The sequence below is a fragment of the Nicotiana attenuata genome, chromosome 2 (genome assembly GCF_001879085.1).
Source record: "Nicotiana attenuata strain UT chromosome 2, NIATTr2, whole genome shotgun sequence".
Taxonomy (NCBI): Eukaryota; Viridiplantae; Streptophyta; class Magnoliopsida; order Solanales; family Solanaceae; genus Nicotiana; species Nicotiana attenuata.
In genome coordinates, this window is record NC_031990.1 from 29,585,811 (window position 1) to 29,599,952 (window position 14,142).

Genomic DNA, 14,142 nt, shown 5'->3' on the forward strand with positions numbered 1-14,142 from the left:
GATGATCAGTTAAAGAAGGCCAAGAATGGTATAATCCCTAACCTTGTTACATTCCTACTACTTCTAACAATCCCACAAGTGCAAAAAGTAGGACCGACCAGGTTACCGAGCTGGGGGACCAACCTAGTGAGGTTATTGAGTAGGGGGAGCAACTTGATGATGATGTCGAGCAAGTGGAGTACCCCACTCAGGAAGAAGAAAAACCTCAACCTCTGAGTAGATTAGAGAGGCCAAGGGTAGAGTCATGCAGGTACCTTTCCATAGAGTATGTCCTCATCAGTGATGAGGGGGAGCGAGAAAGTCTTAAGGAGGTGTTGTCCCATCCAGAAAAGAACCAGTGGATGAAAGCCATGAAAGAAGAGATGGAATTTCTACAGAAAAATGGCACGTACAAGCTGGTTGAACTTCCTAAGGGTAAAAGACCACTCAGATGCAAATGGGTCTTTAAACTCAAGAAAAATGGAAATGGCAAGCTTGTCAGATACAAAGCTCGATTAGTGGTAAAAGGCTTCAAACAGAAAAAATGTATTGATTTTGATGAAATTTTCCCACCTGTTATCAAAATGATTTATATTCGAACAATCTTGGGCTTAGCAGCTAGCCTAGATCTTGAAGTGGAGCAATTGGACTAGAAAACTACATTTCTTCACGAAGATTTGGAATATGAGACCTATATGGAGCAGCCAGAAGGATTTGAAATAGCTGAAAGGAAACACATGGTGTGCAAACTGAATAAGAGTCTTTATGGGTTGAAGCAGGCACCAAGGCAGTGGTACAAGAAGTTTGACTCATTCATGAAAAGTCAAACTTACATAAAGACATTCTCATCTATGTGTATACTTCAAAAGAATTTTTGACAACAATTTTATTTTTTTGTTGTTGTATGTAGACGACATGTTAATTGTAGGAAAAGACAAGGAGTTGATCGTAAAGTTGAAGGGGGATTTGTCCAAGTCATTTGATATGAAGGAATTGGGCTCAGCACAACAAATTCTAGGTATGAAGATAGTTCGAGAGCGAACAAGCATAAAGTTGTTGCTGTCTCAGGAGAAGTATATTGAACGTGTACTGGAACGCTTCAACATGAAGAATGCTAAGCCACTCATCACGCCTCTTGCTAATCATCTGAAGTTAAGCAAGAAGATGGTTCCTACAACAATGGAGGAAGAGGAGAGCATGACTAAAGTTCCTTATTCCTTTGCCGTCGGAAGTTTGATATATTCAATGGTATGCACTCGACCTCATATTGCTCATGCAGATGGTGTTGTCAACAGGTTTCTTAAAAATCCTGAAAAAGAACACTGGGAAGCAGTCAAGTGGATACTCAGGTACCTGAGAGGTACCGCGGGAGATTGTTTGTGCTTTGGAGGATCTAATCCAATCTTGAAGGGCTATACAAATGTTGATATAGCAGGTGACATTGATAACAAAAAATTCACTTTACTGGATATTTGTTTACATTTCAAGGGGAGCTATATCATGACAGTCGAGGTTGTAGAAGTGTGTTGCACTCTCTACAACTGAAGCGGAGTATATTGCCGCTACTGAAGCTGACAAGGAGATGATATGGTTGAAACGGTTCCTTCAAGAGAGTGGATTGCATCAGAAGGAGTATGTCATCTATTGTGACAGCCAAAGTACAATAGATCTTAGCAAGAACTCCATGTACCATGCAAGGACCAAACACATCGACGTGAGATGTCACTGGATTCGAGAAATGATACAGAATGAATCTCTAAAAGTCTCGAAGATTTCTACAAGTGAGAATCTCGCAAATATGCTGACCAAGGTGGTACCAAGACACAAGTTCGAATTGTGCAAAGAACTTGTCAGCATGCACTCAAGATAGAAGTCCGGTATTACCTCCTTCAGGTGAATGTGTCTGGAGGGGGGAATTTGTAGAGTCCATCCCCATAAATAAATAAAAAAAGAAAAGGAAGGAAAAGTGTCAAATTCAGTATGACTTATGTGATTTGAAAATCTACAAATTGTTAAATATGGTAGGCACTCAACACTATAAAGGAGAGAACCGGCTCTCACGTCTACACACCAACAAGGAGAGAAAGAAAGAGTGAGGCATTATAGATAGGGTATAAGAAAATAGCATGTGAGAATAATAAAGAGTGAGCGATATTGTAGTGAGGTGGGAATATCAAAAGAGGGTTATTTCTTTGGAGTGTTGTAGTGGTCTTTGGAGTATTTTACTCGGATCTACAAAGTGTAAAATTCCTTGCTATAGTGATACCAGTTGCTCCTCTCGGGGCCGTAGTTTTTTCCCCCTTATTCAAAAGGGTTTTCCACGTAAAAATTTTGGTGTCGTTGTCACTCTTTTATTCTTGTTAATATCGTATCTCGGTGTTACGTTATTATTCCGCTTTTATTACCGTGAATATTATTTTTGTGGGGGGTTTATTCCCAACAATTACATGCATTGAGTATATCGTTGTTGCGGGAAGGACGTCTACAAAAGCCAGATTACTTGAATACGTCAAGTGGTTAGGCTACCCAAATCATAGCCTGAGTTGCATTTTAAGCTCGATCGCCTACGATCAAACGTTGTATTTCGACCAATTTTCTTGAAGTCGAGATTTTCAAAACGTTACGAAAGACATTTTCACTTTGGATTTTCTGAGTAGGGTTTTTAGCTCTCGCATGCTGGATATGTAATGCATGCACCTCCCTTAATTAGCTATCATCCTTTTCTATTTCTTTTTATAAGTCAAAATTTAAAAAAAAAATTAAAAAAAAAAGGCACAGCGTCAATGGTGAATTAACCATGACATTCTGAATTGTTAATTCAACCTTTGCCAACCTTAATATAGAAACTTCAGCAAACCTAACCTCCAATAGGAACCAAATTATTTGAACCCTACTTTTCTCTCTAGTACCTCAAATATTAAACAATTCAGGAGATTTCCAGCTTCATAATTTAAGTTCCAACTCTCTTGTCCATTGTCAACCTGGATTAGACAGTTCATATGCTAAGACCAATGAACCACTTCAAATTTTCAAACCCCTTGGCCAAAGATCAAGTGGTCTTAGACTCTCAAGTCACAAACAATCATTTGCGTATATATACCTTGTTTTCCTCGAAAACAGTTTCTACTTTTCCCATCCATTATTATAGCCTAGCTAGCTAGCTATAGTTCGGTACTATCCCTTATCCGTGTTAACATTAGCCGCTAATAATATTTAAAAAGAATTCCTAACTAAGATTTGAGTAAAATTGAAGTCGTTGAAAAGTGGCGCAAGTGCACAGATAGTCATTCTCAAGAATGCTATTTAGAAATTAGTCAGTACTTATTTTTGTCCTGAAATTTTAAACTAAAAATCTTAACTTTAGGACAATTTAAAATATTTTGTCCTATAAAATTAAAATTTAGAATGATTTGGCTAATTTCTAAATAGCAGCCTTTAAAATGGCTAGCTGGTGTCATTTCTACTTGAAAAGGCTACCGTGGAAGCCTTTTCCATCCCATGACTAGGCACTATTGTATTTAAAAATATGTTACTAAAGGCTTAGCTTCCATTTGGCCATAAAATTTGGAAGTTTTTTTTTTCCAAATTATTTTCAAATATCTGTTTGTTTATAGATTTTAATCATATTTTGGCAGATTTTGAGAACAAAATCTTCAAATCCTAAAAAACAGTTATAGAGTTATTTTTGAAGTTTTCCATTCGCAAAACTTTAAATTCTTTTCAAGTAAAATACATGTCCAAATACAATTTCAACTTTCAAAAATTATTTTTCATCTCATCTTAAAAAAACTAATTTTTTTATATTTCAACCAAATCCACGTTGAAACGATAACTTATAGTCCAGTGACACTAGTGAAAATCGTCTAGTGTGTGTTCGAATATCATTTTGCCCATTGTCCTTTTCCAGTTCTCATGTAATAGAATTATATTTTTTTATATAAAAAAGACAGATTTATTAACTGTCTCCAAAATCGTTTAATAGTTCCTAATAGAAGTGAAAGTGCCACATTACAATCAGCGGAATGTTGGCGTTTCATTTGTCTCGAAACCTCTAGTCATTATCAACATTTGTATATATAATTGTTTTCATTTTGTCCTTTAGAAGCATCCGTTTTGATTCCCAATCTGAAAAACAAAAACGTTAAATACATACATTATGTCTATAATACATATAGAGATAACATAAATGCACCACCTTCTTAGTTTTGTGTCTACAGATAGTTCCAAAATCATTTGAGAGTAGTTGATAAATATACTAAAAACTTGTTAAACTCTAATAAAAATAAGTGCTGTCTGCAAAAGAATTAATACTCTACTTTGGTTAAACTAGAAATGTTGGTGGAAAGATGTGAACTCAAATCTCAAAATTTCTAAAAGGGAAAGGAGAAGGCAAAGTAGAGACAGGAGGGGGGCATAGCCTCCACAGCTTAAGTACTAGTAATATGAAATTAACAAGTAAATAGAAGACAGAGACGAGGAATCTTTCTGGTGGCATTTATTTAGTATACTTCCCCAATTAAGTGAGGGAATGTTTAGTAATCTAAATTTAGGAAATTTGGTCATTAGTTGATAGTTTGTCCTAATTAAGGCCCACATAATTGGGTCAAGATTAATACAAATGGAACCACTCTAATGTTGGTTTAAGTTTAGGTAGCTTCAACTATTTTTTTTATTCGTAACCTCACGTACCTTCATCCAACAACCTTTTTCCTTTTTTTCTAATTCGTTATTACTGTATCCCTTTTTCTAAACTGTTGTGACTTGCTTGCACGAGCCGAAGGTTTATTGGAAACAATGTACATATGGGTGTATGCATCTTATATCATATGGTGTCACGGGATACCGCTTCGTCGAAATTTTTTCATTAGATATTTATAAGAAAAATAAAAATATCGGTAAAAATAGCACGGTATAGCCATTTTTCGGACTGGTCATTCAAAAATAGCCAGCGTTTACGAAGTCAATGAAAAGTAGCCACTATTTTGCTGCAACAGAGACCGGTCCAGCATAATATACTGGAGTTCGGTGCACCTGTGTATGAACTCCAACATATTATGCTGGACCGGTATACTTTGCTGACTCCAGTATAATATACTGGAGACTGAGCACCGGTGCTCCAAACTCCAGTATATTATACTGGACAATTATACTTGCTGGAACTCCAGTATATTATGCTGGAGTTCTAGTGTACTTATGCTGGAACTCTATCATATTATGCTGGAGTTCCAACATACTTATCCTGGAACTCCAGTATAATATACTTGCGTATTTTCCGGGTTTTGAACAGTGTTTTCGCTCAGATTTATCTTTACATGAAAAGTGGCTAAATTTCGATTACTTTTGAAACTGGGCTATTTTTGAACGATCAGTTGTAAATCTGGCTATTTTTAAATTTCTCCCAAATATCGAGGATACGTATAGAAAATGATACCGCTTGTCATTATAGTAATTTATTCATTTTCGTCTCTTCAAATTATGATACCGCTTATGCAAAATCCTGTATATGCCACTGTCTCAACGTAGGGGTAAGATCTGTGCATACACTACTCTCCCCAGACTCTATTAATGGAATTATACTGGGTACGTTGTTGTTGGTGAGAGAAAATGTGTAGGGATGGGGACCTCTTTTTTGGTTTTGTCTTATCTTTAGATTTTGTCCGAACCTCACCCTACACGGCCTTATAAAGCAAATCAAACCTCTTCCTTTCAACTTCTCACTTGGCTTATTCTTATCATTGTAGAAAGTAGGCAAGTGAAGGTGCTAATTAATATAGCTAGAAAAAGTAATTTAATGTCTAGCAGTAGAAGATCAAGTTCAAGATTCAGTCAAGATGAGATTAATGATCTCGTCTTGAAACTGCAATCTCTCTTGCCAAATTCCTCTTCACGTTGCACCTCGAGGGTACGTACGTCGTCCTATATTGATTATATTTTTCTATCTCCATACTTTTTTTCTTTCTTTTTTCCTTTTCCTATAGTCTAGTTCTTTGCCATCATAATGGTAGACAGTGTGCAACATAGGATTATTGTCATTAATTTTTCTTACTTGAATGCACAATCTATTTAATTGCCGCTAGTGTAACTTTACAGCTGCATGGGGAAACAATGAAGAGAGATAAGAAAGACCTACATATACATATATGGTTATCAAAGTAAGCAGAAACTACGAAATAAATTGTGAATTAAGTCATAAAAGTGGTGATTATTTATAAGCTCACCTAAACTGGTTTAGATATAATACAGAATTAATGTATAGAAACATTTTACCAAATGTGGCATTGGAAGAGTACTGTTGGATTGTCCTATAATTTTTTTTTCAAAGAAAATGGATTATTGTCTCCTAAAATTGGTCACCTCATATGAGCTAACTTTTGGGTTTAACTAAGGCCTAAGGCCCCTTTCTTCACATGGTCTAAGAGTAAGACCTTTCCCTATTCTTGATTTATCTAACATTGAGCCCCATGTTATAGTATTTACCTCCAGATGTCCAATCCTAAGCGTGCAGAATATGGGTATTAATATATATATATATATGAAAGGCCTAAGCCTAAGTCAAATTGGAAAATTTCATAATAGGCTAAGATTCCAAATGAGTTTGCACAAGTACACACTTTAAACGAGAATATATTTATATATATATATATATATATATATATATATATATAAAAGGTCAATGTCCATTTACTTAACAAAAAATGCGCCAAGGTTTTTTGTTAATTCCAAACAGAGATTTAGCTACATGCAAATTAAGTGTCTTATGGTTTAATCATTAAGTATTACACCTCATTAACTACGAAGCTTTTAAGATCCTTTTACTTTTCCTTTAACTTTTGATAGGTACCAGCATCAAAAATACTAGAGGAGACGAGTAATTACATCAGAATGCTGCACAATGAGGTGGATGATCTCAGTGAGAGGCTCTCCCAAATACTGGCTTCTGGGGACACAAATACTGTTGATCTTTTAGACACTTTAATAAGTCTTCTTCAACAGTAAAACCATCCTTCCCCAACAAAAAAGAAAGTAAACCCCAGGGATGTAGGCATCTTTGAGTGGTTGTTATGTAATTGTATTAATTAGTAGATCCTTTAGATTAGTATTTTATTACCATTTCGTGCTTCACTAAGTTACATTCCCTTGCGGCTCCTTGGTTGGTACCTAGAGTTTTATACGTGTCGCAAATATATATCTTATTCTCGTTATATATTATGGATATAAGTTATGTTTAATTGGTGTATTTGGTTCATGTTAGTAATTCTGAAATAAAAGCATCCGATAGTTGGTCCCACTGAAAAAATTTGGCTAACCTTGGATTTTCTGGTAAAGTGTGATAATCTAATGATTGGATATGATTTATGAAGTTGTGTAGATAAACCAAGATAAATGATAGAAGCATGATCTAGTAGCCCGTTTGATCAAACTTTTAAAATTAGTTTATTTTAAAAAATATTTTTTTTTAAAAAGTACTTTAAAAAAATACTTTTAGTAAAAAGCAGTTTGTTTTAATTAATTAATTAATTCGAAAAATACTTTTAAATAACAATTAGTGTATGTCCAGGCTTTTAGAAAGTATTTTGAAGTATAATTTTCTCAAAAGTACTTTATAAAAAGTAACTTTGGGGAAAATCTACTTTTTTCCACTTACCATGCTTTTACTCATAAGCATTTTTTTTCTTCTAAAAGTTTGATCAAACACTTTAACTTTGATTAAAAAAAACACTTTTGACAACACTTTTGGTCAAAAAGAAACTTTGCCAAACACGATAGGCTAGAGGAATATATGCCACTGCAGTATTCATTTAACCAAAAAAAAAAAATCAGGAAATCACATCAGGCCACGAGTATTTCTCGTGATTTCTCATCTAGTGTATCAAATGGATCCTTGAAACACCATCTCTGTTAATACCATACATAATTCAAAATTTAAAGTCATAGGTAGTAAATCTGTTAACTCCGTTTGCGTCTGAATTTAAAAACAGATTTTGGATATTATAATTTGTATTTATTTCTGGTAGAGCAAGAGCCGAGGGTCCATAAAAAAAAAAAAAAAGAAGAGCCAATTAAGGGTGAAGGTGCATGTTACTCCAAGAGAGACACACATGATAGAAATTATAAATTCTACGTATTATTTAAAGCTCCACCTTTATAAACTTGTCTTACATTTATTTGGAACGACTTTTTCTGTCTATACTAGCACTTTTTGAAATTAACCAACAAAGGGAACTCAAAAATCAGATAGACATGACATGACGATGTCGAAATGCTACATAGCTTCACCCCTCTTATCACCCTTACCCCAACCCAAAGAAATGGACAAAATAGAAAGAAAGAAATTGCACAATCATATTGTTACTGGCTTAAAGCTTAGTGAAATTTAATCTTTTGGGAACAAAAACTCGTGTGATCTAAGAAGAAAAGTAATTAGAACGACTAAAGAATTGGTTAAACAAACGACTTTATGTTACTTTGCCTGCATATAATATGGAGAATTCCAGTCTGATAAGTGATAAGGAAAATTTGGCTTGAATTCCTGATAATATTGGTCGCAATTAGGAAAGAATGATTGCTTTTCATCACATAGTAGCAAAATACTCTTCGACCTTTTGTCACGAGAGGGAAAGCACCAAGCAGGCAAAGGAAATCATGACCCTAAAAAGGGAATACACAACAAAACTCATTTCGTCCAGAAGCGGGCTCTTTCTTTCTGCCTGGTAAATAATAGTAATAGCATAAGGAAAATGAACCCCTCTTTCATCTTCTGCTCTTTCTCTTCTCCTTTTATCTTCTGATTTAGTCTATTAATCTTGAGCACTGAGCCTCATCTAGGTGTGAGATATCTTTACCATTTACGGGTCCTTTCATATAATGGATAAGCAAAAATAATCTTAGGATAATAATTTGGTACCGCTTTATCCTTATTCAGTTATTAATCCTGGGAAAATTTATTCCATGATTATAAATAGTACCAGGATAACTTATATCTGTCAGAAGATGGAATAGTAATCCAAGGATAAAACAGTAAAATTGACAATCCCAGAATTAATACAACATACCAAATAATCAATAAGAAATAATAACATGATAACTAATCCCATCATAATTAATCTCAATATAACTAATCTCAGCATAATTAAACCCAGCATAAATTGTCTTCAACCCAAACGACCCCTTAGTAAGCTTTAATTTTTAGCTTTTTCCTGGGACATAAAAGGAGTTGATCTTGATCGAAGTGAAAGGATTTATGAATTCATACCCTGTTCAAGGGAACAGGCAAGAAACTTTCAATAGCACCTCTAACACAATATTTGCTTCAGATCAATAAATATATTTACAAAGTTTCTTTACACATGGCTTTATCTCTTAACTATGAATCAATTAATATATATTCTGATCCATTAATATATATACTTTAAACACATTTGTGGGATTCTCTAGGGATAAGGTCTGCCTACATATACTATCCTCCACAGATCCCACCTGTGGAATTATACTGAGTTTGTTGTTGGTGTTGTGGGATGTGGCTAAGGATACAGCAACCGGCGTTGCAAAATTCTTTATCATATAGTTGGAGCGGTCGTCTTTCTCATTCTAATTATCATAGTATAAAAGATCTTTATAATGTCAACATATAACTTTAAACACTTTTGGGATGAAAATTACTTCATCTATGGAGTTGAAGATGTTATTGGTATTAGTCATAGTTAAAGAAAATCTTAATAAAATGATCAAAATGTGGTTTTTAAAAGAGAAAATTAACTCAAAATTTACAATTTAGTAACTAGTTTGATGAATTTACACCAGCAATATTAAATAAGACACAATAAAAAGAAAAAAAAGGTACAGGGTGTTCAATTGAAATGTTAACTCACAGTAACAGCTTGAAGTCTCAATGCAAAGTGATACCAAACTTTTGAAGAAGGCTAGGCATATTACTGAGAATTGCTAAGGTGTTGCTCATGTACTCTTTAGCATTCTGCACCCGCGCTTTCACTTCCCCAACCAAGGGCGATCCCATTTCATCCAGTCCCTCCAAACACGTGTCCTGATCAGTCATTGAAGCGCTGATCCATGTTTGCATATCCTTCACCTTCTTATCCGTCAAAGCCTTCTCACCGGGACCCACTTGGAGCAACTCGGCCGACTGGTTGAGTTGACTCAGCGCGTCATCGAACAAGCTGACGCAGTCCTTCAACGCCGATACTGTTCCCGGGTCATTGACTTTCGAGATCAGCGATTTCGGGAGCGAAGAAACGTTGGTTAATTCTCTAATTGTTGCTTGAAGGGAAAGATTCAGGAATTGTTCCGGGTCGGGTTTTTGTGGGCTGCTGTGGAGGGAAGATATGGAATCAAAGCATGACTCGGGATGCTGAGTCACTGCGCACACGGCTTTGAGCGAATCGGCCGAGTTGGATGATACAGAAGGTGTGCGGTCTTTGGAGTTGGACGCGTGGATAAACGCGCCGACCAATGCGCAGATGAGTAGAGTTAGGAAGAGGGTGAGGGTGAGGGCGATGGCGAGGCGGCGCTTGTGGGCGGCTCTGCGAGTAGACAAAGAAGAAGCTGGATCTTCTGAAAGGTTAATTTTGCCATAGCCTTTGACTAAGTTCAGAGATTCCATAGAAATGAAAGGGAAAAGAGAATTGAGCAAAGAGGGAAGAAAAGTTGTAAGACACGGTTTGAGGACTTTGGATAAGAATTTGGGTAGGTATACTCTGCGGGCAAATGTTAACTGTAAGCACGTCCTGCTCTTTTTCTTTTCATTAAATTTGCCGATAAATCAAAAGTTATACTACTAACAAGAGAAATTCAAAAATAATCAGATTTACAGGTGGTTATCAAAAGTAGCCGCATCTTCAAAAGTAATCGAAATTTATACTGGAGTTCCAGCATAATATGTTGGAAGTTCATACACAGGTGCACACTGATCTCCAGTATATTATGCTGGAACTTTCTGTGTTGCAATAAAATAGTGATTATTTTTCAATGACTTTGCAAACGCTAGCTATTTTTGATTGATTAACCCGAAAACTGGCTAGCCCGTACTATTTTTACAACAATTGATGACGAATTTCGATTATTAATTATTGTACTACATCAATTTGGATAGTAGCAGTTTTATGTTTAAAATGATATTTACATATTTAATACCAACATTATATTTAATAAATATTTGAAATATAGTTTGACTGTTAAAATAAAAATAGTGCTATATAAGACGAGACAGGTGGCAACAAGTATAACTTTTCTGTTGTCTTATTATTAACCCTTGTCTTTCTTAAATTTTTGTATTTGAAATTTATACTAGTTAAGTATATTATTTGTAGGTAAACTCATTGGCGGTGCAAATATATTCGTTAAAAAGTAATTTAATTGTTCTTCTTGATTATGACACGTGACGCAGTGTTAAAGCGATATTAGAGGTTTGGCGGCAAATTCTTGAGTCTAAAGGTTTAAAGTTAAGCAGGATTATTGTCAACTTTTAACAATGTAAAAGAGAGATTGAAGAGAGGATAAGAACAGAAGAAGACTTGGAGAGAAAAATTTAACAGATTCTCATTTCTTCTGCTTGCTACAGTAGTGTGTAGTAGATCATATATATACACAACTTCTAACCGACTTCACTAACTAACTCGAATTACATAAATAGCCAATGTATTAACTAACTAGCCAACTAATACACAACAGCTTATATTCTCAACACTCCCCCTTAAGCTAATGCTTTGAATATATTCTCAACACCAAGTTGATTTAACAGGGCCTCATGTTGTGCTTTTCCAATGCTCTTGGTCAGTAGATCTGCTAGTTGATCCTTTGTTGAGAGATGATGGGTTGTGATTACTCCTTGACTCAACTTTTCCCTTACAAAATGACAGTCAATATCTATATGTTTGGTTCGTTCATGGAATATAGGATTAGCTGTTATTTGGATAGCAGCTTTGCTATCACAGAACAAATTAACAGGCTGCTGCACTTCAACCCCAAGTTCCTTGAACAACCCTATTAGCCATGTAACTTCTGCTACACAGGATGTCATGCTTCTGAACTCAGCTTCAGTTGAACTTCTAGCCACAGTCTCTTGTTTCTTAGATTTCCATGACACCAAGGCATCTCCAAATTTTACAAGATATCCTGTGACAGACCTTCTAGTCTGCATACATGAGCCCCAATCTGAGTCACAGAAAGCTTGTAGTTGTTTGGTTTCTGTTGCTAGCATTAGGAGTCCCAGACCTGGTGATGCTTTCAGATATCTAACAATCCTTAGGGCAACTTTCATGTGAGATTGTTTTGGAGCATGCATATACTGACTTAGCACCTGTACTCCAAATGAGATGTCTGGTCTAGTCATGGTCAAATATAAGAGTCTCCCTACAAGCCTTTGGTATTCCCCAGCATCATCTAATATAGGATCCTCATGACCTGTACCTCTGTTGTCATATTCAATTGAGGTAAGTTTCTGATTGCACTCCAAGGGAGTTCCAACTGTTTTTGCTCCTCCTAGGCCAAGTTCAGAGATCAACTCCAAGGAATACTTTCTTTGGCACATATGTATTCCTTTGTTTGACCTGGCAAATTCAATGCCTAAGAAGAATTTTAGTTCTCCTAGGTCTTTCATCTTAAACTTTTTCTGAAAATCTTCCCTAGTTTTGACCAGTAAATCATTGTTGCTTCCTGTAATGATCAGATCATCCACATATATAAGAATTACAACTATGTCACCTTCTAGTTGCTGTGTGAAAAGTGAGTAGTCAAAATGGCTTTGAATTTATCCCAGTTGCTGCAGTGCCTCAGTCAGCTTGAGATTCCACTGCCTTGGTGATTGTTTCAGATAATACAGTGATTTTTGTAGTTTGCAGACTCGTTTGGTCTCCCCCTGTCTAGCAAACCCATCTGGAATAGTCATATAGACTTCCTCCAAAAGATCATCTTGAAAAAAAGCATTGTGAACATCCATTTGATAGATGAACCGATATCTTGAAGCTGCCAAAGCTACCACTGATCTGACAGTGACCATTTTGGCTACTGGGGAGAAGGTTTCTTTGTAGTCTAACCCTGCTTGTTGACTATAACCCTTGGCTACCAATCTTTCCTTATATCTCTCCACTTCTCCTGAAGATTTATATTTGACTTTGAACACCATTTGCAACCAATAGGTGCATATTCTACGGTTATGAGGATTCACCTGTGTGTTGCTATGGTTCTCCTGAAGTGAGTTAAGTGAAAAGTTTTATATGATGAACTGTTAATCTATTACTGATTACGGAGTTATGATGAAAATCGTGTTCTATCATATATTGGCATGCTGGGTGCAGTGAGTGGTATGGAATTTGAAGTGAGGATCAAGGTTTCAGTTCGGTGTTGACAAGGATGTCACGAGCTCGGATGATCAGTGAAGGAGTTTCGATGTTTAAAGTAAGTGGGTATCGTGTTTAGCATCACCTGAGATTGGTGTTTTGTGAAAAAGTCCTTGCATCCTGGCTATGGATTCTTGAACGCTTTCNATATTTCTGAACGACTGTTCTAAACTCTTGACCTTTCGTATCATCTCCTCCTGCTCAGGGTTTTTGGGAGGCTTTTCTTCTTCAGCTGAGAGATCAAGACGGGGAGTGTAAGAGCATGGTTCTGGTGGTTTAAAGGTGGATTCATATGGGTAATAGGGGTTTTCATGGGTTTGGAACAGAGGTTCACTAGAGGATCCGTGTAATGCGGCGGGTGGAGGAGCCACAAACACAGGAGTAGTTGGTGGTAGAGGGCATGGAATTTGTTTGGGTGGTTAGGTGTGATTGGATGTAAGGAATGATCTGTATTGGTGGATGGATTTAAAGGTGCAGGGCTTTCTGTAGCTAAGTCTTCTTGTATGGTTTGAGGGGTTGTTGTATTGTTAGGAGTGGTGTTTGGATTATTTCTAGGTGGGTTAGATGTAGATTCTAGTACTGGAAACAGCGGAAGAGTAGAAGGAGTGAAGTGTCTAAAAGGAAATAGGTCTTCTCTGAACACTACATTCCTGCTCACAAAGAATGACTTAGCATGTAGATCATAGAGTTTGTAACCCTTTTGAGTAGAGGAATATCCCATTAAGGCAGCAGGAATGGCTCTAGGTGACATCTTATCAGTAATATTGGGGTTTGATGCATAGGCAAGACAACCAAAGTTTTTAAATGATCA

General features: G+C 36.1%; 1 protein-coding gene across 1 annotated transcript; it reads right to left on the reverse strand.

The window, feature by feature from the left end:
- On the reverse strand, nt 8,962–10,719 carry LOC109206326 (putative pectinesterase/pectinesterase inhibitor 26). The gene is made up of 2 exons (XM_019369147.1): nt 9,849–10,719; nt 8,962–9,233 (listed from the first exon to the last, which is right to left on the reverse strand). Exon 1 carries the CDS (start codon nt 10,595–10,597, stop codon nt 9,866–9,868), a length of 732 nt encoding a protein of 243 aa, XP_019224692.1. The 5' UTR covers nt 10,598–10,719; the 3' UTR covers nt 8,962–9,233; nt 9,849–9,865.

Bases quoted from the DNA above. Each gene is read 5' to 3' on its own strand.
- LOC109206326 (XM_019369147.1), bottom strand. From the start codon at position 10,597: ATGGAATCTCTGAACTTAGTCAAAGGCTATGGCAAAATTAACCTTTCA.